This window comes from Branchiostoma lanceolatum, chromosome 15, assembly GCF_035083965.1.
Source record: "Branchiostoma lanceolatum isolate klBraLanc5 chromosome 15, klBraLanc5.hap2, whole genome shotgun sequence".
NCBI classification, from domain to species: Eukaryota; Metazoa; Chordata; class Leptocardii; order Amphioxiformes; family Branchiostomatidae; genus Branchiostoma; species Branchiostoma lanceolatum.
In genome coordinates, this window is record NC_089736.1 from 1730746 (window position 1) to 1753745 (window position 23000).

Below are 23000 nucleotides of genomic sequence, written 5' to 3' on the forward strand. Positions count from 1 at the left end.
CCTGACTCATTTTCGGAGTATTATTTTAGTTACACCGAGGACACGGAGGGAACATTTATCTGGACTTGAACCGGGCTTGCAACACTTGAAAACAACATGAGCGTCTTGAGAATCATTCGGCTGGGGGCACGGATCTTGGATATGTATAGACAGTACGACAGACTGAAGAACAAGCCCGAAACAGGTAACTTTGTTGTACTTGTATACATGTATGTCCACATAGGTAGAAATTAAGACTGAGTCAAGATTAAGACAGTGGCAGAATTTTGTTGTAAGTCATCAGAAACAGCTCTATATACCATTATCGCAACATGGTGTCTTTGTGACAAAATCCTCCACCTGAATATTGCTGTTTATAATGTATCTGTCACATGGTTCAGTTTTTCTCACGATTTGATTGCTAATAATGAAAGGGTAATAGTAGTTTTCTTTTCAGATAAACTTTCAATGCTTACATGTAATATATACATTACTTACATTAAAATATAGTTCCGTGGGTGAATGATCATGAAGTTTGAAGCGGTCGACTTAAAGTTACATTTTAGTACTTGACCGTCAGTGTTGTTGACGAGTTCGTATTATTAAGTAGTTAAGCCATGTGAGTACTGTTCATTCGTGTCAGAAATTGATAATGGTGACAGATAATTTAAATCCATGAAACTACTATGTATGTGCATGTGTAACTCTGCTATGAAAAATAGTCACGATATCGCGATGAATGATAAACGGAACGGGAGGAAAGCTTGTCTATAGTCGAAGCTAAGTACAAACTAATCTTGTCTATGAGTATGAGTACATTGTTAAGCGAAGTACAAGCCATAGCCTCCATGGCTGACTGTTGTACGAGTTGTACCATGTTCCTTGTAGACAGGTGAGTCTGTACTGCGGGTCATGTAAATAAAGCCCTTTGTGCTTCACAATAGGCGGCAGGTATAGTTACCACAAAAACTGAGTAAATGTAGTGGGCAAAATAACATTTCATTGTAAGGAATGGCCGGTTTGGGTGTGAAAGTATGAAATATAATGCAGTCTTTCTGGTTTCTCCGTGTTAATGTTAAAGTTGTGACCCATCAATTAAATGCCACCTCATTCTACTTTAGAGAACGAACCGCAACCCCCTACAATAGAGGTGGACGAAGCCAAGCACACTAATGTTGGACGTGCAGTCTATTGGGGCTGTGTCAACAGGACCTACCATATTACAGGCGACAGAGGTAAACAGTTTGCTGTTAGAAGCTAAATGTCCAAAACTGCAATAAGTCGTACAGGGCAGAGGTCAGATATAATCAGATGAATTTTAAAAGCACAAAAATAAATGATTTGACGCAAGTTCACGAAGTGTAACTCAAGTTCAAGACCTATTACTTCTGACACATACACGGATTGCGTAACTCTTTACTGGCTAAATATATATTGCCTCTGACTGGTGTTTTTATTTCCGAAGCCCCTCCAGAGTCTGTGCCAGCAAGTGGACGCAATGACCAGGATGGTGCTACTGACACAGGTCTGAAGATCTACGTGGGCTGCGTCATAGAGAACTATCACGTCACGACAGACCGGGCAACATAGGCACATAACGGGACAATGACAATCAACAACAACGATTGCTGCTGCTATGTAAACTGGACTGTTTGAGATTACTGATCTAAAAATACAAAATGTGTGGGGCTCATCCGTCAATTTGGCCTTCTAGAATGATATGTAAGTTTTCTAGCACTACATTGTGCATGTATGAATGCCAGATTACTGTCAAAGTAGTACCATTTTATAAAATGGTTCACAACATTCCAGATGTTCTAATTTGTTGATAAATACAGAAAATGGTATCATTTAGATGCTTAGAAATGTACTAAGTTCAAGGCAATAGATTTCCACCATAATTGCATCTACAACCATGAAATGCTGACTTGTGCACATATTCATCTGTACTGATCGATAAGGAACATCTGACGATCGACATTAAAAACTAGCAAGCTTATCAACTTTGTATAGTAAACATTGTAATTTTGTAAGGCCAACCTGAAGGCAAATCTCCATTATTCTAACTTGTTCAAGAAACATTGGGAGGACACAAAGTGTATTGTCATCGAGTTTATTGTAAGATCAAAGTATATTACAGTGGATAGAATATTACTTTCATAATCGACAAAATTTGTGAACTACTTTTGATACATCAGTCATAATGTTGATGATTTAATAGAATAGAAGTTTATTGCAAGTTCATGCCCGTGGGCTAATTGCAAATACATGGTAAAAACAAAGGGAAAAATATACATGCATCAGTAAACTGTGTCTGACTTTGCTGTAACAATAGGCTACTGGTACTCTATACAATTGTTGGCTATATCTAAACTAGCTGGGTTTGACTTCTTTTTTGGAAGCAGTGGAAGACGAAAAGTCCCACTTTTTTCTAGTATTTGTGGGTTCTGTGATTTGATAATTGCAGAGCGGAACATTGACGCCTACGAGAATCACTTCAGATCGACTATGTCTTTACTACGTTAAGAATTACTGTACCTGGATACCCACCTTACATAACAAACATACATGTTACACTGTCTACGATTACTCACCTCAGTTCTATGCTGGAATCTAGCGATTCTAAAACCAAGGCAAGGCCTGATTGCTATAGCTGCAAAGGAGAACACTGACGAATAAGATAATCAAGTCAGATCTACTCTGTATTTGCTAGAAACAAATAGTGAACGTTACCTTACATGGGTACCCTCCCTTACATTGCACATGTACATGTTACACTAGTACTGCCTAACGGTACTCACCTATATTCTATGCTGGAATCTGCATATCCAGAAACCGAAGCATTCCTATCATTCCCACACTGTGATTTGAGTCCTTAACAGTCTGTTTTAGTCAAAGTAATGTCGTCCATGTTTCCAAATCCATTGTCCCTTTGTCCATACCAACATGGCCGCTTGAATGGTTCCCTTTAGAGACCGAACAAAACTTGAACAAAAATTGTCCACAGAGTAAATCGAACCCTCTCCAGTATAAACTGTTCCAGCAGTAAGGTTGTTCTGCATCTCTGCCACAGTGTCAGCAGTTTAGCGCGTATATAAGGTCCCATCTTAGTCCACAAGATTCCCCAAATGCGACAAAACTCTTTCACTTTCTACAGTTACGTAGGCCGTCCCCCACCCTGACCTGGTATCCTAGCAGCATGTGACGTCAGACTCAGGTGCCCGAGGTCACACAGGTAGTAAACAAACAGGTCAGGTGTGCATGTGGTATACGTGAATGCTCTGATTTCTAGCAGAAAGGTTCAATTTCCACGAATCCTATAATGTTTCACGTAGATACGATACCGAATTCAATTTACCTTGATCAACAATGTTTTAAGGATCAACTATTTACATGTATTGTCTGGGCTATTTCTTGATTAATGAACAACAACTTCCACGATCCCCTGCCCTGTACATTCAATGAGCTATCTGCTTGTGCCTAATGATGAGGCACTGCAAATACCAACGGACTAAAAGGAAACTGTTCACTGGTGTTCACAACACCTGTAGGTGCCTGTTGAGCCGTTGGCGTCGCTTGCCGTGGTGCTGTGGGGATCTGTGGTGTCGTATGCGGAAACCCCCCGGTTGAAACGGTCATAGTTCCTATTGAAACAAAGAATAGTTTTTCTTGGCATGTTGATTTACGTAAATCCCAAGGACTGACATGAAAATTGCAATAGACCAAAGCTGGTCCATTTCAAGCAGCTATGGCATTGCATGAAATGACACTTCCATTGTACTCACTTTAAAACGTATAGCTGGTTTACTTTATCAAGCCTGATTCTTATGATATCAGTCGTGTAATAACTGAAAGCTACATGAAATGTGAACAAATGACATGCTCATGTACAATATACCTCTAAGCAGATGGACTTTAAGTAAACACCCAAATTAAACCAGACAGTATTTAGCCATGTATGGAATTGTTTTAGAAAAGTTAGAGCAAAGGAAAGGCAAACAAAGATACATATAGCTACTGCCAGGGTAAAGATGCATCAAACCAACTACATATACCAACCTCGTGTTGAAGACGTTGTCTGGAAGGTAGATATGTTCGGTGATACTGGGATCTGTGTTGTCCTGTCTGGCAGTACATAGGGATTGCCTATACTTGGAGTCACTCTGTTAACAGCAAAGGGATTGCCTATACTTTGAGGCACTCCGTTAACAGTAAATGGTATTGGAGCTCTAAATAGTGCCTGGGTGCCAGATGTTATCCTGTTTGGGAGTCCGTATGGGCTGCCAGGACCTGGGGGCACCTGTTGAGTTGTCTGTGATTCTGTTGTTTGTATTGCCACATGTACAGGAGGCCCAGTGTTTTGTGGTGCAGGGATAGATGCTGTTCTGTTTAGCAGTCCTCCTGTTGTGACTGCTGTCTCAAGAGAAAGAGGCAAACATATATTTCAAGCTGAACGTCTCAGTACAATAAAGTAAAGAAGCGGCATTGCCATTTAGTTGTCATCTTATGCAACGTTAGAAGTAATTTGAAGATTCTAAAGAATGCTTAAAAAGCCAAAACTGTCAGAGAAAATAATGTGCATTTCACTACTATCTGTCAAAATGGCTAATGACTGGTTCCAAACCCAGCAAAGTGTTATGTTTGCAAATTACATGCCCACCTTGTGTTAAAGGCGTTGGCTGGATGGATCCTGGAGTTGGTGGTGAAGATAGATGTGTTTTTCTGTGTGGCATCCCTACTGGTGTAGCTTCCACTGGAATAGATCAGAATCCATGGATTTTTCATTGTCGGTCAATTGATGTTGGAGATAAGGACCAAAATCAAAACGTTCAATTTCTTCATTTCGTTACAGTATCGTATTAGATAGTTTTAAGCTACTTTGTCAAGTGCTGATTTAAATCGTTGTAATAATCACTAATTATACTATGACAATAGGGAAGGGGCAAGAGACAACTGCAAACTAGGCAAGGAAGGGACACAAGCTGCTTCATTTCACACAGGTAGCAGATTAATGATTTGAAATCTCAGATAAGGTCCAGAAGTGTCCTAAGAGCAATACCACAGATACACATATGGACCCTAAAACTGCTGAAGTCGTACAGTTATGCTGATGTGTATATTTACCCAACGGTGAAGATGTCGACGATGAAGAGGCGGTAGCACTGGACTGTGGATTGCTTTGTGTTCCTTTGTCCTTCTTCCTCTTCTTTCTTGGTGATTTTCCGCTGCTTGCTGAAGTCCCGGCCTCAGCTAGGTCCTCGTTACTCACTCCCCTGGTGTCCTCTGTGCTCGGATTTCTCTGCGTTCTGTTCAATGTCAAACCTGTGCAGATTGTGTGAGATGCTTATAGGTACAAAATGACGTTGTGACCACACAACAGACTTTCTTAATGATGGCATCCCACTGGGCCAACTAGTTACAGGTGATAAGTCCAAGTAAATAATGTCATCTTTGAACACATTAAAAATTGAAACACTGCAGGCACATTCATTCAATGAGTCCAAACTATGCTTCCAGCACGTGACTGATGATAATCATTTGGCAACATAAGACGGTTGTGAAAAGTAAAATATGTGTCAGGATAAGTTTACTTTCGATGTATATCATCCATGTACATGGATTTCGACGCGTTGATACAGTTGACAACGTCTTATGACCGATGTAGGAAATGCCTTCCTTACATTGTGCTGCTTTCCGCTGGAGTTCTGCTGCTTTCAGCTGATTCTCGATGTAGCCCCCGACCCTCTCGTCCTTTGCCAGATCCTTCTGAGTCCCGAACGTCCGGATCCTTCCATTGTAGAGAGTAACAACCAAAGACTCCACGCCTAGATCGTCCAGCTCCTCTGACTAAAAGCAACAAGAATGACAAGAATAGTGATAATTATAAGTCTCTGATGCCATCTGTAATTGGCATGACTAATCTCGGTCCGACTCATCTATATTCTTGTAGTTTGGAAAGTTCTTAAAATTAGTTGCACTTCTTATCCATTTTTGACCAATCGTCTAGATATTAAGTCAATAAATCATAGATTAGGTGTCATAGGATATCTTTGGTCTTTGATTTACTGCTTCTTAATGCAAGTGATTACGTTTGAACAAAGTACAATGGTTTTTTTTAACATAATGGATATTTGTACAAAATTAAAAATATCTTTGGAATGTTGAGATGTTATGACCAGTTCCAACAGTTGTACATGGAGAGTCACCAGTTTTTCCAACTGTTTCAGCTTTTTCGACACCTCTGACCAAGTTTTCACTTGTGTCTCTTCGCCTCTTCTCCTCTTGGCTGCTTTGTTGTATCCATCCTTTTCCTCCTCGGTCAGGATCTTCCAGCTCTTACCGATTTCCTTATTGGCATCGGCAAGGGAAAATCCTCGTTTTTCTGAAGGAAATGGCAACACGACTGGTTAGGAAATACTGTAGGCCAAAAGTGTTACGTCCATTTTACTGATATTTCCAGTATACTTACTTACAATATTTACGGATACAATTATAGTTTCGTGACGAAGGACAAAAGATTACTCTGCCTATAGCAATACGATGATAATGCTTTTTCGATCCTGGGAAGTACAATTTGGAAGGCCTGTTTTTTTTCGACAGAAAGAGAGTAACAGATGATACAACAAGCTAACTCGTTGGGGTGAAATTTGTAGAACATCGGAAACAAGAACGTCATTCTAAAGGTGACGCATGAGCCGTTTTAAAAACTGTTTCAGCTCACCCCTTTTCCTCGGCAACTGTTCCCTATAGTACTCGTGATATCCCGTGATCCTCCTCGTCCTCTCCACCGTGTCTGCCGGCGGTCTCCGCTTACTGCCGCCCTTACTCTTACGGTAGTTCCCGATGAAGTTCTGAAGGGGCAACATAGAACACGGTGATGTTTGTCATAGCTGAGGTCGCTGGTATGACACTGCAAGTCACATGTGGCATATTTGACCTAAATCTCGCGATAAACGTGACACAACCAAAACATATGACAGTCACCCCCGTTTCACCTCTGGAACCTACCGAACTAGGATATCTTGCATTTCGGACGATCATTTACAACATGAAGATTTATTTATCATAGCATAAATGATAAACAGTATATAGAGAGTATAACGTGTAATAACGTGTAATGGATAACGTGTAATAATCAATGGATATGCGTATGGCATCATTTCCGTGTCAAAATTACGTACGTAAAAAACGTCACGTTTTGGCGTTTATACGTGACGTATTGGGGGTCAATACGTCACGTATGAAAGGCCTACGTCACGTATGCCGGAACGTACGGATACGTGACATACATATGGTTTTGCAATTTCCGTGTCAAAATTACCTACATAAAAAAACGTACGATTTCTCGTCCAAACGTCACGTATAACATGTCATACGTCACATAAGGCATATACGTCACGTACTAAACGTGACATACATATGTCATGGCATGTTTAGATCAAAATATCTACGTAGACGTCACGTTTTGTGGTTATACGTTACGCACATAAATGAGTTATGTTAACGTACCACGTTAACGTAACGAATGTAGGCCCTTCAAGTTATTATAACAAACAACGTTAACATAACGTAGTCGTAGTTATCATAACGCATTACGTTAACGTAACATAGTCATTTACGTTATCATAACGCAGAGCGCTAACGTAACGTACACTAGAGTGAACCTTTATAATAGGCGTGTTCTGTTTACGTCATTGGTTTATGTTGTGTATAACGTCAACGATAGACGCGTTCTGGTGACGTCATCAGTTTATGTTATGTACAACGTGTATGATAGACTTGTTCTTGTGACGTCATCAGTCTATGTTTTGTAAAAGCCGCAGCACACAATGTATTAGTGTGGGTACAAAGTAGTACGGACACAATTTTTGATGCCTGGCTAGAATATCCTATGTGAGCATTAGCCAGATTTAAACTGTGCCGTGGGATATACTGTCTGAATTGATGAATTGAATTGTGAACCATTCTGTTCGTGTATATTCGAAAGTGCGCCATGCTACGCGTCAACCCGTTCATTGAGTGAACTCAACAGATAGGCGATGCTCTTGTCGACTGTCCGCATCAAATCGTCGTCCAAATGCCCGAAGGTCGCGTACAGTCTTCCTATCCTCTGCCTCGTATTCGCTCAGACTTGACCACAAGCCCTTTGCGAAATCCTTCGAGCGGCTCTTGAAATGTAAATCCTCCAGGGACCGGGGAACTTTCTCGTCCCGGCGCAGAGAATCGTAGTGGACCTCGGAGCGTGCACGTCCGACCCGACACTTGCCAACGCCATGAGGTCCCTTGTGTCCCTTCACGGGTAGAGAACAAGCACGACTGTGAGTACTTGGAACCTGCCATGATCCTAGCGCGATGCCGGAAGCGGTGACCTTGAAGGACGAAGACGAACACGAGCTGGAAAAACTTGAAATTTTAGTGAGAACGGACCGCTGTGGCCGGCACGCGCCCTGTGATCGCCGAGTGACTGTCGGCGGAAGTGGTCTGAGCGGAGATGCAGACGGGGGGGGGGGGGGGGGGACACGTGCTCAGGACCCGTATGTCGGGGGCGGAGCTTGACCACGGAGACGCCAGACTACGCGTCAACCCTTCCATGGTGATCAGCCATTGGTTGGAAATCAAGGTGGTCGTGAGCTCGCTGCTTGTGTGGATTACCGCCCAGCGGGCCGGGTGACAGTTTACAGTTCACCATACTTTCTGTAAAGACGCATTGCATTATCAGAATATGAATTTACATGAATGTTATAGCCGACTTGATGGATAAAATATGGGGAAGTATAGTAGAGCATTTGTCATCGATTGTGTAACTATTGTGACATTCGTCCCATTCTCATCCATTTGAAACCTGAAATTGTTGTCTGGCCTTGTTTGGATCTGAAATGTTTAGATTTATGTGGGTTAGGATATGGAGGGATCACTATGTACTTCTGTGGAATACTGCCATACGGAAATTATGTTTTGGTCTGTCTATTACAATGTAAAAGCAGTGATGGGCGATGTTTTTAATCCCATATATGACCGCGGCTACAAGTACCCGCGAGAACTAACAGACACAATAGCTGCCCGTACACATCGATTGTACTCGAAGATTCCCTCTCATGAACTTTCCAAGCCCCTTTGTGTCGATTTTGTAGACACTCTGGCAGATCACACAACAGGGTGGTCTTTATACAACCATCAGAGAATCACACCTTTTTGTCTCCAATTGGCTTATCACAATACAAACTAATGCACCTGGTAGGGAGAGCGGCAAAAAAAAACCCGGGACATTTGATATAAAGGTCACTATCTTCTACTCTCCAAGCAGAGGTTAGTGGGGCAGATCGTCACCGTTTTATCATATGCCCCGTAATTTTAGTTTGGATGGGGCTAGCGGACAAAAAACGGGGCATATATTATGATAAAACGGTGACGAGCTGCCCACAAACCTCTGCTTGGAGAGTAGTAAGGGACAATTAGAGAAGCCCGCGGCCGTCGCTCAGAAAAAAAAGATCTTTCATTGCCTCCATTGCAGACTCCGTCCGGCCAAGGAGGTTGGTGAGGTTGTTTACTTTCAAGTTAAAGCTTTACTATTACATTTTTTTGTTATTGCTGGCCTTCTCGGTCTTCCCGGACAGCAATAAAAAGACGAAAAATGTAATGGTAAAGCTTTAACTTAACAAAGAAAACAGCCGTAAGAGTCTGAAATGGAGGCTAGATCTTTCAACCAATATCGATCTTCTAGGAGCTCTTCACATCTGCTTTGAAGCCCAAGCATCTGCTTGGATCACAAATATCTGATGGATCCCAAACATCTGCTTGGAGCCACTACCATGTGCTTTTCTAGATAATTTTCCATTGCTCCCAAGCAGATCTATAGGTCCCAATATCTGCTTTGAGTCCCAACATCTGCTTTAAGCCTCTTTTATCTGGTCGGAGCTCCAAACACCCAATGGAGCAGAACGAGAAAGGCACAAGCCTCACTCACTTAGCTTTCCACGTCCGCTCGCCACGACCCGCTACCTGGCTGAAAAAAAGAGCTGACACTCAGCAAGGACTCGGGCTAGAAAGGCATATCTATATGTAGAAAGCACATGTTAGTGGCTCCAAGTATATGTTTGAGCTCCAAGCAGACCCTATCTCCATAGCCGACCTCCTTCATACAGCTGACTCATTTGGCCAATTTCTACTATTTTCCCAGCGACCCGCAGAGACTGATAGAGAAACTGTTATTGTGAGAACATTTACAAGGCTCAACCATAAAACCTCCTTGGCTCAACCAAGGCGCGAACCTCCCACTGGGACGTGCGCGGGTGACTGGGTTTGTGCCAGAAATCGGTCATAAAAAGATTAGTAACCCGGACATTCGTACGGCTGTTAACATTACCACGCGCGAGGAGGGGAGGCGACAATACCAAGTATACAAAAGGTCACTATTGAATAGAAATATTCCGCCCTGTTTGAGTTATCGCACATCTTATAATTAGGTTGCAAAACATACTTCTTCTTCCAGTTTGACACGGTCTTCGCAACATATAGATCTGCTTGGAGATTATGGCACATCTATGATCTAGAAAAGAACATATTCCAAGCAGATGTTTGGGCTCCAAGCAGATGTTTGGGCTCCAAGCAGATGTTTGGGATCCAAGCAGATAGTTGGGATCAAAGCAGATGTTTGGGATCCAAGCAGATGCAGAGAGCTCCAAGGAGATCGATATTGGGTGAAAGATTTAGCCTCCATTGAAGACTCCTTCCGGCTATTTTCTTTTTCAAGTTTTACTATTACATTTTTCTTGTTGCTGTCCGGGATTAGGACCGGAATGCCAACAATAAGAAAAAAAATGTAATGATAAAGCTATAACATGAAAAAGAAAACAGCCGGAAGGAGTCTGCAATGAAGGCTATGAAATATATTTTTTCTGAGTGACGGCCGGGCTTCTTTGACTGTCTCTTACTAATCTCCAAGCAAAAGTTTGTGGGGGAGATTGTGACCTTTTTATGATCTTTTATCAAATGCCCCGTTTTTTGGCCCGCTCTCCCCACCAGATGCAAGTTCGTCCCATTCTCATCTATTTGGAACCTAAAATTATTGTCTGGCCTTGTTTGGATCTGGAATATATAGATTTATGTAGGATATGGAGGGATCACTATGTACCTCTGTGGAATGATATACGGTGCCTGGTCTCCCAGGGTAGGGAGTTTTGTATACGAGTACAATCTCTGCTGATCTATAAATGCTGGCACACGGAAGTAATGTTTTTGTTCGTAACGGGCGGCGGTATCAACTCCCCTGTACTTTTATAATAGGCTCTACGAGCCTCTGCGGGTCGCTGGGAAAAGAGTAGAAATTAAATAGAGTCAATTATATGAAGGGAGTCGGCTACGGCCTATTGGACCCTCTCTCCATGATAGCGGACTCCATTCATACAATTGACTCTATTTGGCCAATTTCTACTATTTTCCCAGCGACCCGCAGAGACTGGTAGAGGCTAATAGACGGGTACACAGTATTCCAGGATAGGTCTAGCCGCACCAACCTGAAGCTAGCCCTCGATTCGGCCTTCGATTCACAGCCTTCGATCCAGCCCTCGATTGGATTTTGCCGCCGATTCAGCCTTCGATTAGAGGGAATAGACAGAACATAGCAACCAATTCAATAACCGATTCGAAAAACCTAGAATCTATGCCGGCTCTCTTAGAACGAATATAAAAGGCAACACAATGATCAACTAATACAAATCACTCAACAAGAAGATATTTACTTGCAAATAATCTCGGAAAGGACATAATATCACGAATTCGGCACAACATAATAGTGACTACTAACAAGGGACACTAGCCCTCGGTTCGGCCGTTGATTGGATTTTGTTCAACAGATTGCAGCGCTATTTGACGTTTTTCTAAATGTGGCCCGTGAACGTGAAAAAGTGATTAGGACACAATGGGTTCTACTGTACATAATGCGAGTATCAAATTCAACAGGCCGGATTTCATGAACGAGCCGCGGGGGGGGGGGGGTCTAACCCTTCAAACGCGGAAAGAAAAGGGTACATAAAAAGGCTTGCTGAACGGGTTGCAACGCTATTGCTGTTTATCTAAATGTGGCCCGTGAACGTAGAATAGTAATTAGGATACGTTGAGATCTAGAGACCTTAATGCAAGTGTCAAATCTAACGGGCCTGATTTAATGAACGAGCTACAGGGGTCTAATCAAGCATCGGTGAAGCTAGCCCTCGATTCGGGCATCGATTGCCTTGGAAAAAAGGGCTTGCTGAACGGATTGCAGCGCTATTGCTGTTAATCTAAATGTGGCCCGTGAACTTGAAAAAGTGATTGGGACACATTGCGATGTAATGTACCTAATGCAAGTATCAAATTCAACGGGCCGGATTTAATGAACGAGCCGCGGGGGGTCTAACCCTTCAAAAGCGGGAAGTGGTTCGCTCATCAAACCCGGCCCGTAAAATTTGATACTTGCATAAAGTACTCTAGATCCTAATGTATCCTAATTACTATTTCAAGTTCACGGGCCACATTTAGATAAACAGCAGAAAGCGCTACAAGCCGTCCAGCAAGCCTTTTTTCCCAGGCAAGTCGATGCCCGAATCGAGGGCTAGCTTCACCGGTGCTTGATTAGACCCCCTTTGGCTTGTTCATCAAATCAGGCCCGTTAGATTTGACACTTGCATTAAGTTCTCTAGATCTCAACGTAGCCTAATTTCTATTCCAAGTTCACGGGCCACATTTAGATAAACAGCAATAGCGCTGCAATCCGTCCAGCAAGCCTTTTTTTCCCCAGGCAATCGATGCCCGAATCGAGGGCTAGCTTCACCGGTGCTTGATTAGACCCCCTTTGGCTTGTTCATCAAATCAGGCCCGTTAGATTTGACACTTGCACTAAGTTCTCTACATCTCAACGTATCCGAATTTCTATTTGAAGTTCATGGGCCACATTTAGATAAATAGCAATAGCGCTGCAATCCGTTCAGCCAGCCTTTTCCGCTTTTGAAGGGTTAGACCCCCCGCGGCTCGTTCATTAAATCCGTTGAATTTGATACTCGCATTAGGTACATTACATCCCAATGTGTCCCAATCACTTTTTCAAGTTCACGGGCCACATTTAGATAAACAGCAGAAAGCGCTACAATCCATTGAACAAAATCCAATCGACGGCCGAATTGAGGGCTAGTGTCCCTTGTCAGTTGTCACTATTATTTTATGCCGAATTCGTGATATTATGTCCTTTCCGAGATTATTTGCAAGTAAATATCTTCTTGTTGAGTGATTTGGTACTAGTTGATCATTGTGTTGCCTTTTGTATTCATTGTAAGAGAGCTGGCATAGATTCTAGGTTTTTCGAATCGGTAACTGAATTGGTTGCTATGTTCTGTCTATTCTCTCTAATCGAAGGCTAAATCGGCGGCAAAATCCAATCGAGGGCTGAATCGAAGGCTGTGAATCGAAGGCCGAATCGAGGGCTAGCTTCAGCTTGGTCTAGCCGCAGTACACGGTCACCAAATCTGCCGTCGAAAGACCGAACGTCTTAAAGACCATGCTTGTACTATAAAATCACCCAATAAATTCGGCTAACGTAAACTACCAGGGTCAGTCTGCTACTGACTGCCGTGGTGTTCACATGGGTGGTGGCCTGGCTAAGACAGTCACCACCACCCAAGATACTCTAAAACAACTTTTGAAATTTAGAGATAACAGGTTAGGAATTGATGTATGATTATACATGAAGAAGTTATCTTTATGTAACCCAGAATATAAATGATAACACTGGCTAAAATACCATGCTCTGTTTGGTAGTATAGGTAAAGACATTGGCTGGCAGTTCATGTGCAGTTCTGCCTTACAAGTCCCACAGAGCTCCAGTCTATATAACTGGCTTTTAGAATACCATGTAGGTACCACAGCTGCAAGTCATACTTGTAGACACACAACTATCAGATATTTGAATTCAACTGTGAGGAGGGCATTTCCAAGTTGCAATTATACAGTTAGACACTTTGAAACAACTTTGACAGGCTGATTTGAGAGTTTTTATTTGAACACAAGGTTGATTTTCTAAAAACTGAAAGTTGTTTTGACTATGTAACTTTGTTTACGTCATTCTGTGTCATTCTGTATTGTTTCATAATGATACATTGAAAACCAGTAGAAAAAAATATTTGAATCTTGTTCACCAGTATTATGCTAATCTTCTCCTGCCTTTGTTTCAAGCTGGAGTCAGTCTGGAATTTTTATGTGTTTATGTAGTTATGGGGGCCAGTCCACCTTTCAAACTGCAGCAAGGCCACAGTGGGAAGCACTTCCTAAATTAGTTTATTGGATCTGTCCCCAGGGTTCAGAAAAAGGATTTTTAAGTCTCCGGAGCATAAACATAAATTTGTTGGCCTTCTTGGTAAACTCGCAGACTTGTTTGTCCCATTTCAGATTAGACTGAAACCAGATTCCCAACACTTTAGCAGCGATCACTGCCAGAAGGGATCAGAAGGGGTTTGCCCCCGAGAGTTATGGGTGGAGGGGGGAGGTGGGCTCTTCATAAGACATAGTCAGCACCATACATTTCTTAGGGGTTTAAAGTTGCGCAGTGTTGGACCATACTTCAAGTGAATCCACTTGATCATAAAGGTATGACTGTTTGCGCACATATTTCCATCGATCGGCTAGACACTCTGACAGACCACACATGGTGGTCTTTTTACAATCTTCCTGTCATAAAACATCAGAGAGCCACACCTCTTTGTCTCCAGTAAATATCACAAACTTGCACCTGGTGGGGAGAGCGGGCAAAAAAACGGGGCATTTGATAAAAAGGTCACAAACTCTCCACCAGCCTATGTTTGCAGAGTAGTATGCTAAGAGAAGCCCGGCCGTAACTTTCATAGCCTTCATAGCAGACTCCTTCCGGCTGTTTTCTTTTTCATGTTATAGCTTTATCATTACATTTTTTTCTTATTGTTGGCCTTCCGGTCTTAATCCCGGACAGCAACAAGAAAAATGTAATAGTAAAACTTGAAAAAGAAAATAGCCGGAAGGAGTCTTCAATGGAGGCTAAATCTTTCACCCAATATCGATCTCCTTGGAGCTCTCTGCATCTGCTTGGATCCCAAACATCTGCTTTGATCCCAACTATCTGCTTGGATCCCAAACATCTGCTTGGAGCCCAAACATCTGCTTGGAGCCCAAACATCTGCTTGGAATATGTTCTTTTCTAGATCATAGATGTGCCATAATCTCCAAGCAGATCTATATGTTGCGAAGACCGTATCAAACTGGAAGAAGAAGTATGTTTTGCAACCTAATTATAAGATGTGCGATAACTCAAACAGGGCGGAATATTTCTATTCAATAGTGACCTTTTGTATTGTCGCCTCCCCTCCTCGCGCGTGGTAATGTTAACAGCCGTACGAATGTCCGGGTTACTAATCTTTTTATGACCGATTTCTGGCACAAACCCAGTCACCCGCGCACGTCCCAGTGGGAGGTTCGCGCCTTGGTTGAGCCAAGGAGGTTTTATGGTTGAGCCTTGTAAATGTTCTCACAATAAAAGTTTCTCTATCAGTCTCTGCGGGTCGCTGGGAAAATAGTAGAAATTGGCCAAATAGAGTCAGCTGTATGGCTCTGAAATATGGGGTTCATTCAAAAGTTCAAATTCCTGTCCAATTGAATCAGTTCATTTAAAATTCTGCAAACAATCATTACGTGTACCTAGGTCTGCTTGCAGCCTAGCTGCAAGGGCGGAATTAGGAAGATACCCAATACAAGTGGATGCTTCGCTAAATGCCGTCAAATATTTCCTTAGACTTCGCCAAAATGTGTCAGCCGACAGTTTTCAAGCAGATGCTTTCTGCTGTCAGTTAGATCTAGACAAATCTGGTGTGAAATGTTGGGCGACAGGAATACGTAAGTCTTTAGAGGAGAGCGGGTTTGCTTTCTTATGGCACCTACCAATTTCATATAATTCAAATACGTTACAAATTGTTAGTTCCATTGGCCAACGGATAAAAGACATTTACTTCCAAACGTTTCTGAAAGAAATACATAACCACAACAAAGGTGGGGCTTCCAAAAATAAGTTAAGATCATATAGATTATTCAAAACTACTTATAATGAAGAAAAATATCTAAGTAATTCAAATATGAGGGTCAGGAATGCAGTCACAAGACTAAGAATCAGCTGCCACAAACTACATTTTGAAACGGGAAGACATACCCGCACTCCTCTAGAACAACGATTATGTAAACATTGTACTTTGAATAGAGTAGAAGACGAATGTAATTTTGTGGTAGAATGTGTATTATATACAAAAGAAAGAAATGAACTGTATAAACTTGTAGAAAACCTATTTCCCTACTTCACACATTTAAGTACTGTTCAAAAATTCATATTTCTAATGCGACTAGACAAACCTCCCATTGAAAAACACGTCTGTTCTTTTATATCCACTAAAAACCGAAAAGCGAGGAGAAGTAGAATTTATTTAATGATAGTCATATTCTTTTGTATCCGCTAACTGTAATTGTATTATGTGACCTGTACTTAGCCAAGTGTGGCAGAAATGTGCAATAAAGGTCTTCATTCATTCATTTATGAAGGAGGTCGGCTATGGAGATAGGGTCTGCTTGGAGCTCAAACATATACTTGGAGCCACTGACATGTGCTTTCTATATATAGATATGCCTTTCTAGCCTGAGTGCTTGCTGAGTGTCAGCTCTTTTTTTCAGCCAGGTAGCGGGTCGTGGCGAGCGGACGTGGAAAGCTAAAAAGGGCTGGCACTCTGAGTGAGGCTTGTGCCTTTCTCGTTCTGCTCCATTGGGTGTTTGGAGCTCCGACCAGATAATAGAGGCTTAAAAACAGATGTTGGGACTCAAAGCAGATATTGGGACCTATAGATCTGCTTGGGAGCAATGGAAAATTATCTAGAAAAGCACATGGTAGTGGCTCCAAGCAGATGTTTGGGATCCATCAGATATTTGTGATCCAAGCAGATGCTTGGGCTTCAAAGCAGATGTGAAGAGCTCCTAGAAGATCGATATTGGTTGAAAGATCTAGCCTCCATTTCAGACTCTTACGGCTGTTTTCTTTGTTAAGTTAAAGCTTTACCATTACATTTTACTTCTTCTTATTGCTGTCCGGGAAGACTGAGAAGGCCAGCAATAACAAAAAAATGTAATAGTAAAGCTTTAACTTGAAAGTAAACAACCTCACCGACCTCCTTGGCCGGACGGAGTCTGCAATGGACGCAATGAAAGATCATTTTTTTCTGAGCGACGGCCGCGGGCTTCTCTAATTGTCCCTTACTACTCTCCAAGCAGAGGTTTGTGGGGCAGCTCGTCACCGTTTTATCATAATATATGCCCCGTTTTTTGTCCGCTAGCCCCATCCAAACTAAAACCACGGGGCATATGATAAAACGGTGACGATCTGCCCCACTAACCTCTGCTCGGAGAGTAGAAGATAGTGACCTTTATATCAAATGTCCCGGGGTTTTTTTGCCGCTCTCCCTACCAGGTGCATTAGTTTGTATTGTGATAAGCCAATTGGAGACAAAAAGGTGTGATTCTCTGATGGTTGTATAAAAGACCACCCTGTTGTGTGATCTGCCAGAGTGTCTACAAAATCGACACAAAGGGGCTTGGAAAGTTCATGAGAGGGAATCTTCGAGTACAATCGATGTGTACGGGCAGCTATTGTGTCTGTTAGTTCTCGCGGGTACTTGTAGCCGCGGTCATATATGGGATTAAAACCATCGCCCATCACTGCTTTTACATTGTAATAGACAGACCAAAACATTATTTCCGTATGGCAGTATTCCACAGAAGTACATAGTGATCCCTCCATATCCTAACCCACATAAATCTAAACATTTCAGATCCAAACAAGGCCAGGCAACAATTTCAGGTTTCAAATGGATGAGAATGGGACGAATGTCACAATAGTTACACAATCGATGACAAATGCTCTACTATACTTCCCCATATTTTATCCATCAAGTCGACTATAACATTCATGTAAATTCATATTCTGATAATGCAATGCGTCTTTACAGAAAGTATGGTGAACTGTAAACTGTCACCCGGCCCGCTGGGCGGTAATCCACACAAGCAGCGAGCTCACGACCACCTTGATTTCCAACCAATGGCTGATCACCATGGAACGGTTGACGCGTAGTCTGGCGTCTCCGTGGTCAAGCTCCGCCCCCGACATACAGGTCCTGAGCACGGCGATCACAGGGCGCGTGCCGGCCACAGCGGTCCGTTCTCACTAAAATTTCAAGTTTTTCCAGCTCGTGTTCGTCTTCGTCCTTCAAGGTCACCGCTTCCGGCATCGCGCTAGGATCATGGCAGGTTCCAAGTGCTCACAGTCGTGCTTGTTCTCTACCCGTGAAGGGACACAAGGGACCTCATGGCGTTGGCAAGTGTCGGGTCGGACGTGCACGCTCCGAGGTCCACTACGATTCTCTGCGCCGGGACGAGAAAGTTCCCCGTTCCCTGGAGGATTTACATTTCAAGAGCCGCTCGAAGGATTTCGCAAAGGGCTTGTGGTCAAGTCTGAGCGAATACGAGGCAGAGGATAGGAAGACTGTACGCGACCTTCGGGCATTTGGACGACGATTTGATGCGGACAGTCGACAAGAGCATCGCCTATCTGTTGAGTTCACTCAATGAACGGGTTGACGCGTAGCATGGCGCACTTTCGAATATACACGAACAGAATGGTTCACAATTCAATTCATCAATTCAGACAGTATATCCCACGGCACAGTTTAAATCTGGCTAATGCTCACATAGGATATTCTAGCCAGGCATCAAAAATTGTGTCCGTACTACTTTGTACCCACACTAATACATTGTGTGCTGCGGCTTTTACAAAACATAGACTGATGACGTCACAAGAACAAGTCTATCATACACGTTGTACATAACATAAACTGATGACGTCACCAGAACGCGTCTATCGTAGACGTTATACACAACATAAACCAATGACGTAAACAGAACACACCTATTATAAAGGTTCACTCTAGTGTACGTTACGTTAGCGCTCTGCGTTATGATAACGTAAATGACTATGTTACGTTAACGTAATGCGTTATGATAACTACGACTACGTTATGTTAACGTTGTTTGTTATAATAACTTGAAGGGCGTACATACGTTACGTTAACGTGGTACGTTAACATACCCCATTTATGTGCGTAACGTATAACCACAAAACGTGACGTCTACGTAGATACGATATTTTGCCACGACATATGTATGTCACGTTTAGTACGTGACGTATATGCCTTATGTGACGTATGACCTGTTGTACGTGACGTTTGGACGAGAAATCGTACGTTTTTTTATGCAGGTAATTTTGACACGGAAATTGCAAAACCATATGTATGTCACGTATCCGTACGTTCCGGCATACGTGACGTAGGCCTTTCATACGTGACGTATTGACCCCCAATACGTCACGTATAAACGCCAAAACGTGACGTTTTTTACGTACGTAATTTTGACACGGAAATGATGCCATAATATGCGCCATAAAATGCTTAGTAATACCTTGACTTGAGTTACAGTTTTTCCGCTCTCTTTTGCCGCCTCTTCTATCAACGGACATGCCTTTTTAGCCACAGTCATTCCCTTCTTTTCATAGAAACGGACAAGTACAGGGTCGTACTCCTTTGTACGTTCGGAGACTTCCTGCAATTAAGTAAAGGTGAGTTTTTGCTTCCTTTGATAACCGGGCGCTTTTGTGCAGTGCTGATGGTAGTCACCAGCTCGACAAGGAGAGTTTAAAAATATCAGCATGCGCACTCAAGAGAGCTACAAACAGAAGTAGCAACCGCATACCATCCTCAAATGGCATTAGTACTTAACTAATGGCAAAGTGAATTGTTTGGAAAGAAAGGTACAACTAAATCAACACGATGACTAGATTCTATATTGATAGAGGTTATCATTTTGCAGTATATAAGTTTCGCCGCAGCTTACATTATTCTCTTCTCGTAGAAGCTTCAGTGTATCTTTTCTACTGCGAATGATTCTTTCTTCCTCATCGTCGTCGCTGGTGTCCTCATCTGCAACGATATCCTCCACCGTCAGACCTACCTGTAAATGAACATGTACAGGAAAACATCAGTGCTCATTAATGTTGGAATATCGGACACAGACATGTCCAACTGTCCAGGCGATATGTATGGGACATCTAAACAATTCCGTGCACAATAGATATCGCAGTAATGTCACGTTGCGAAATTAGTTGGTAGACTTTACTGCACATGTGCTGGAATATATGGTGAGTAATTTGTTTATAACTACAGCAGATTTCTAATGCCGCCAAAAGTCACCTTCCAATAGTCTGCACGCATGGCACGAAAATTGGTCAAATAATATGAATTTCTATTCAAAGTAGATCACTATGAAAAAAGGCGTTATTTCTATTTTTACCAAAAGAGATAAAGATACCTTCATGTTGATGGATTGATGGCAAGTTATTTTACCAGACTGAAGCTGAAGAATAGAGTATAGATTCTATAACTATAGATCCTTAAGGCCTTACCTTGTTCCTGATGCCTGTATCAGCCCCGTGCTGCAGCAGTACTTCTGCACAATCGTGGTGGCCGTGTGTAGCTGCCTTATGGAGGGGGGTGTCGTCCTGTTGGGACATTCACAGACATGGAAAAGTACTAGTGTAATTCAGTCGTCTTTAATCAAACATGTATATTAACATCTACTCCCTGAATACGTCCAGCTCGCTTGGAACCATGCCTCTATTTTACCTCTTAAAAACCCACTAGTCAACCTTTTCTCAACAATACTAATAGCTTTTTGATGATGAATGCTAATGGTTGCGGTACAATCTATATGTAGAACTTCAGTAGAATCATACTTTATGATATATAATCTATTACAGTCAGTCTACCTACCTCCTTGTCCCGTGCGTTCACATCTGCACCAGCTGTCAGTAAAGCTGATACAGTTTCATGGTGGTCATTCAGGGCTGCTATGTGCAGGGGAGTAAAAAGCTGTAAAACACATCAGATGGTCTTCAGTACGACAACATGAGGACAAATGTGCACAGAAGTTGGCGACATTTCCAGTGACAGTCACCAAACCTGTACCTATGTAGATGTTGAATATCAAATAACTGCCATAATCGTGGAAGGTTTGACGTCTTGTTTTGTTCTGTCAATAATCTGAAATGTTATGTTACACGTTACAGATAAATCAGTTGAAGGCTGATGACGGGCTCCACCCACCTGTGTCTTTTATAAGCGGTTTTTCCAGTTTCATAGCTCAGTGAACAAATTGTAACTGACCTTTGGAATTCCCGCCGATAACAGAAGACATGGTAACTAACCCAGAAGCCACCAGCAGCACTATGATTGACTCCCTCCGCTAACAGCTGCTTCACTCTGTCCGTGTCTCCTTTCCCTGCAGCCTTCCGCAGCTTCTGTAATGATAGCAGACAGGGAACAGGATACACAACGGTCAAACACATTCAATCAGAACCTTAGTAATATTGAGCAAGTGGGGGAAATCTACATCCAAACTCACTTGGCCAAATGCGAGAGCGTTGTTGGTGGGCTAACATGAAATATACCCATAAATATTGTAACATTGCAGTAAACATTGTCTTTCATTGAACAATAGTTAACGCACATTGAATAATGTCATTCCAACATAATGATTAAGAAGTAATCAGACGTTTTCATTTGTCCATATACATGCTATGTACGCAAGTCTGCTGAAATTGTATGTAGTGTGATGCCGGTTTTAAGGGCACATTGTTCAGGGTACAAACATTGAAAATGCCTACACATATTAAATAAATGCCAAATAATGACTGCATCATTTTGTGAATGTTGAGTAAACGAAGCACATGATTATCTGTGATGTTCTTTCGATCATGTCTCATATCATAAACGACATCTAACCTACCGCCTCTTTCACCTTCCGGTTTAGTAGTATGTCGTCCATCGCTGACTCTTCATCCAACACTGCTCATTGGTAACTGCTGTGCCGTGACCGACTAGGTCCTCTGAGGTCGATTTCCCTTTAGCACAAACGACACAGAGGCACATATTACATATTTTCTAAGCAATGAGACCGCCGTACATTCACACGGACTTCTAACAGCGTGCGGAAGTGTTGTGATGACATCACATTTACAATCAATTCCATCGAAAATGTTTTTAAACAGGGATCAAACGGCACCGAAAAAGGAACGAAATATAGCTTTAAACACTATCGAAACTTAAACATAGCTCTTACATTTTCGGTAGCACAAACACATGTCTAGGGTTTTCCAAGCAATGATGAAGGAACATATCGATAATCATACTATATACTACTAACAGCGCTTTCAAGTGTAGCCATGAAGTGTCCGATTTATTATTATGGCCTCTAAGATGTTTTTGTTACAGACACTGATACGTAAAACATCACTTTCTCAAATATATAAAAGCCATAAAAACATAGCGAATACCTCCTGGTACATTCGAACAACAATATTGGAGCTGAGAAAGGTGCTAACTTTGTGATTTTCTGAGTGTTTGAAACTCAAGCGCTGCTGCACCTGTCGTTAGGTGCACCGTTACACACCTGTAACTTCCGGGTTTAACCGAACGTTTCCGCAAGTGTCCTGCGAGAGACTGACACCCTTTTCCCGGTCTCCAGACGTCTGTAAGGTTCTCGGACACCCCGGGAACGGAAGCCTGTTAGTTCTGACGTCACAAGACGCCCAGGTGAGGCGTTACGGCGCCGTTAAGACAGAGCTTGTCCGTTATGTCCGCAGGTGAGAAAGTTTCGGGCAACGCTCCCATGATTCATAGCGCGCGATGACGTACTTTCGTAGAAACGGGGTGAATGACCTCATGACGAGTGTTGGCCGTGTATATATTAAATATCTTAGATAATTGTCAACATTATGTAACACAAAGGCTCAGAATGCACACATTGAATAATTTCTTACATCTAAATTGCCTTTATCTCCATGTATCGATTTGCATTGAAGCAAGGGGGCTACTTTAGGTACACTA

The 23000-nt window shown here is 42.3% G+C and overlaps 1 protein-coding gene across 1 annotated transcript; it reads right to left on the reverse strand.

Annotated features, from left to right (window-relative positions):
• Positions 1 to 2078: 2078 nt before the first annotated feature.
• Positions 2079 to 21939, reverse strand: LOC136421013 (ankyrin repeat domain-containing protein 6-like). Its single transcript, XM_066408160.1, has 13 exons — positions 21901 to 21939; positions 21320 to 21412; positions 20886 to 20984; positions 20519 to 20614; positions 19951 to 20067; positions 19519 to 19659; positions 6701 to 6830; positions 6186 to 6361; positions 5661 to 5826; positions 5104 to 5301; positions 4640 to 4732; positions 4039 to 4392; positions 2079 to 3623 (listed from the first exon to the last, which is right to left on the reverse strand). The coding sequence occupies exons 1-13, from the start codon at positions 21937 to 21939 to the stop codon at positions 3460 to 3462; spliced, it is 1866 nt and encodes a 621-aa protein (XP_066264257.1). The 3' UTR covers positions 2079 to 3459.
• Positions 21940 to 23000: the final 1061 nt, after the last annotated feature.

What these genes read in the sequence shown, in the direction of transcription:
- LOC136421013 (XM_066408160.1), bottom strand. Translation starts at nt 21,939, where the DNA reads ATGGACGACATACTACTAAACCGGAAGGTGAAAGAGGCG. An exon ending in ATACAGGCATCAGGAACAAG is followed by an intron (nt 20,068 to 20,518) that starts GTAAGGCCTTAA and finishes GTTCATTTACAG; the next exon opens with GTAGGTCTGACGGTGGAGGA. An exon ending in AAACTGTAACTCAAGTCAAG is followed by an intron (nt 6,831 to 19,518) that starts GTATTACTAAGC and finishes TTGCCCCTTCAG; the next exon opens with AACTTCATCGGGAACTACCG.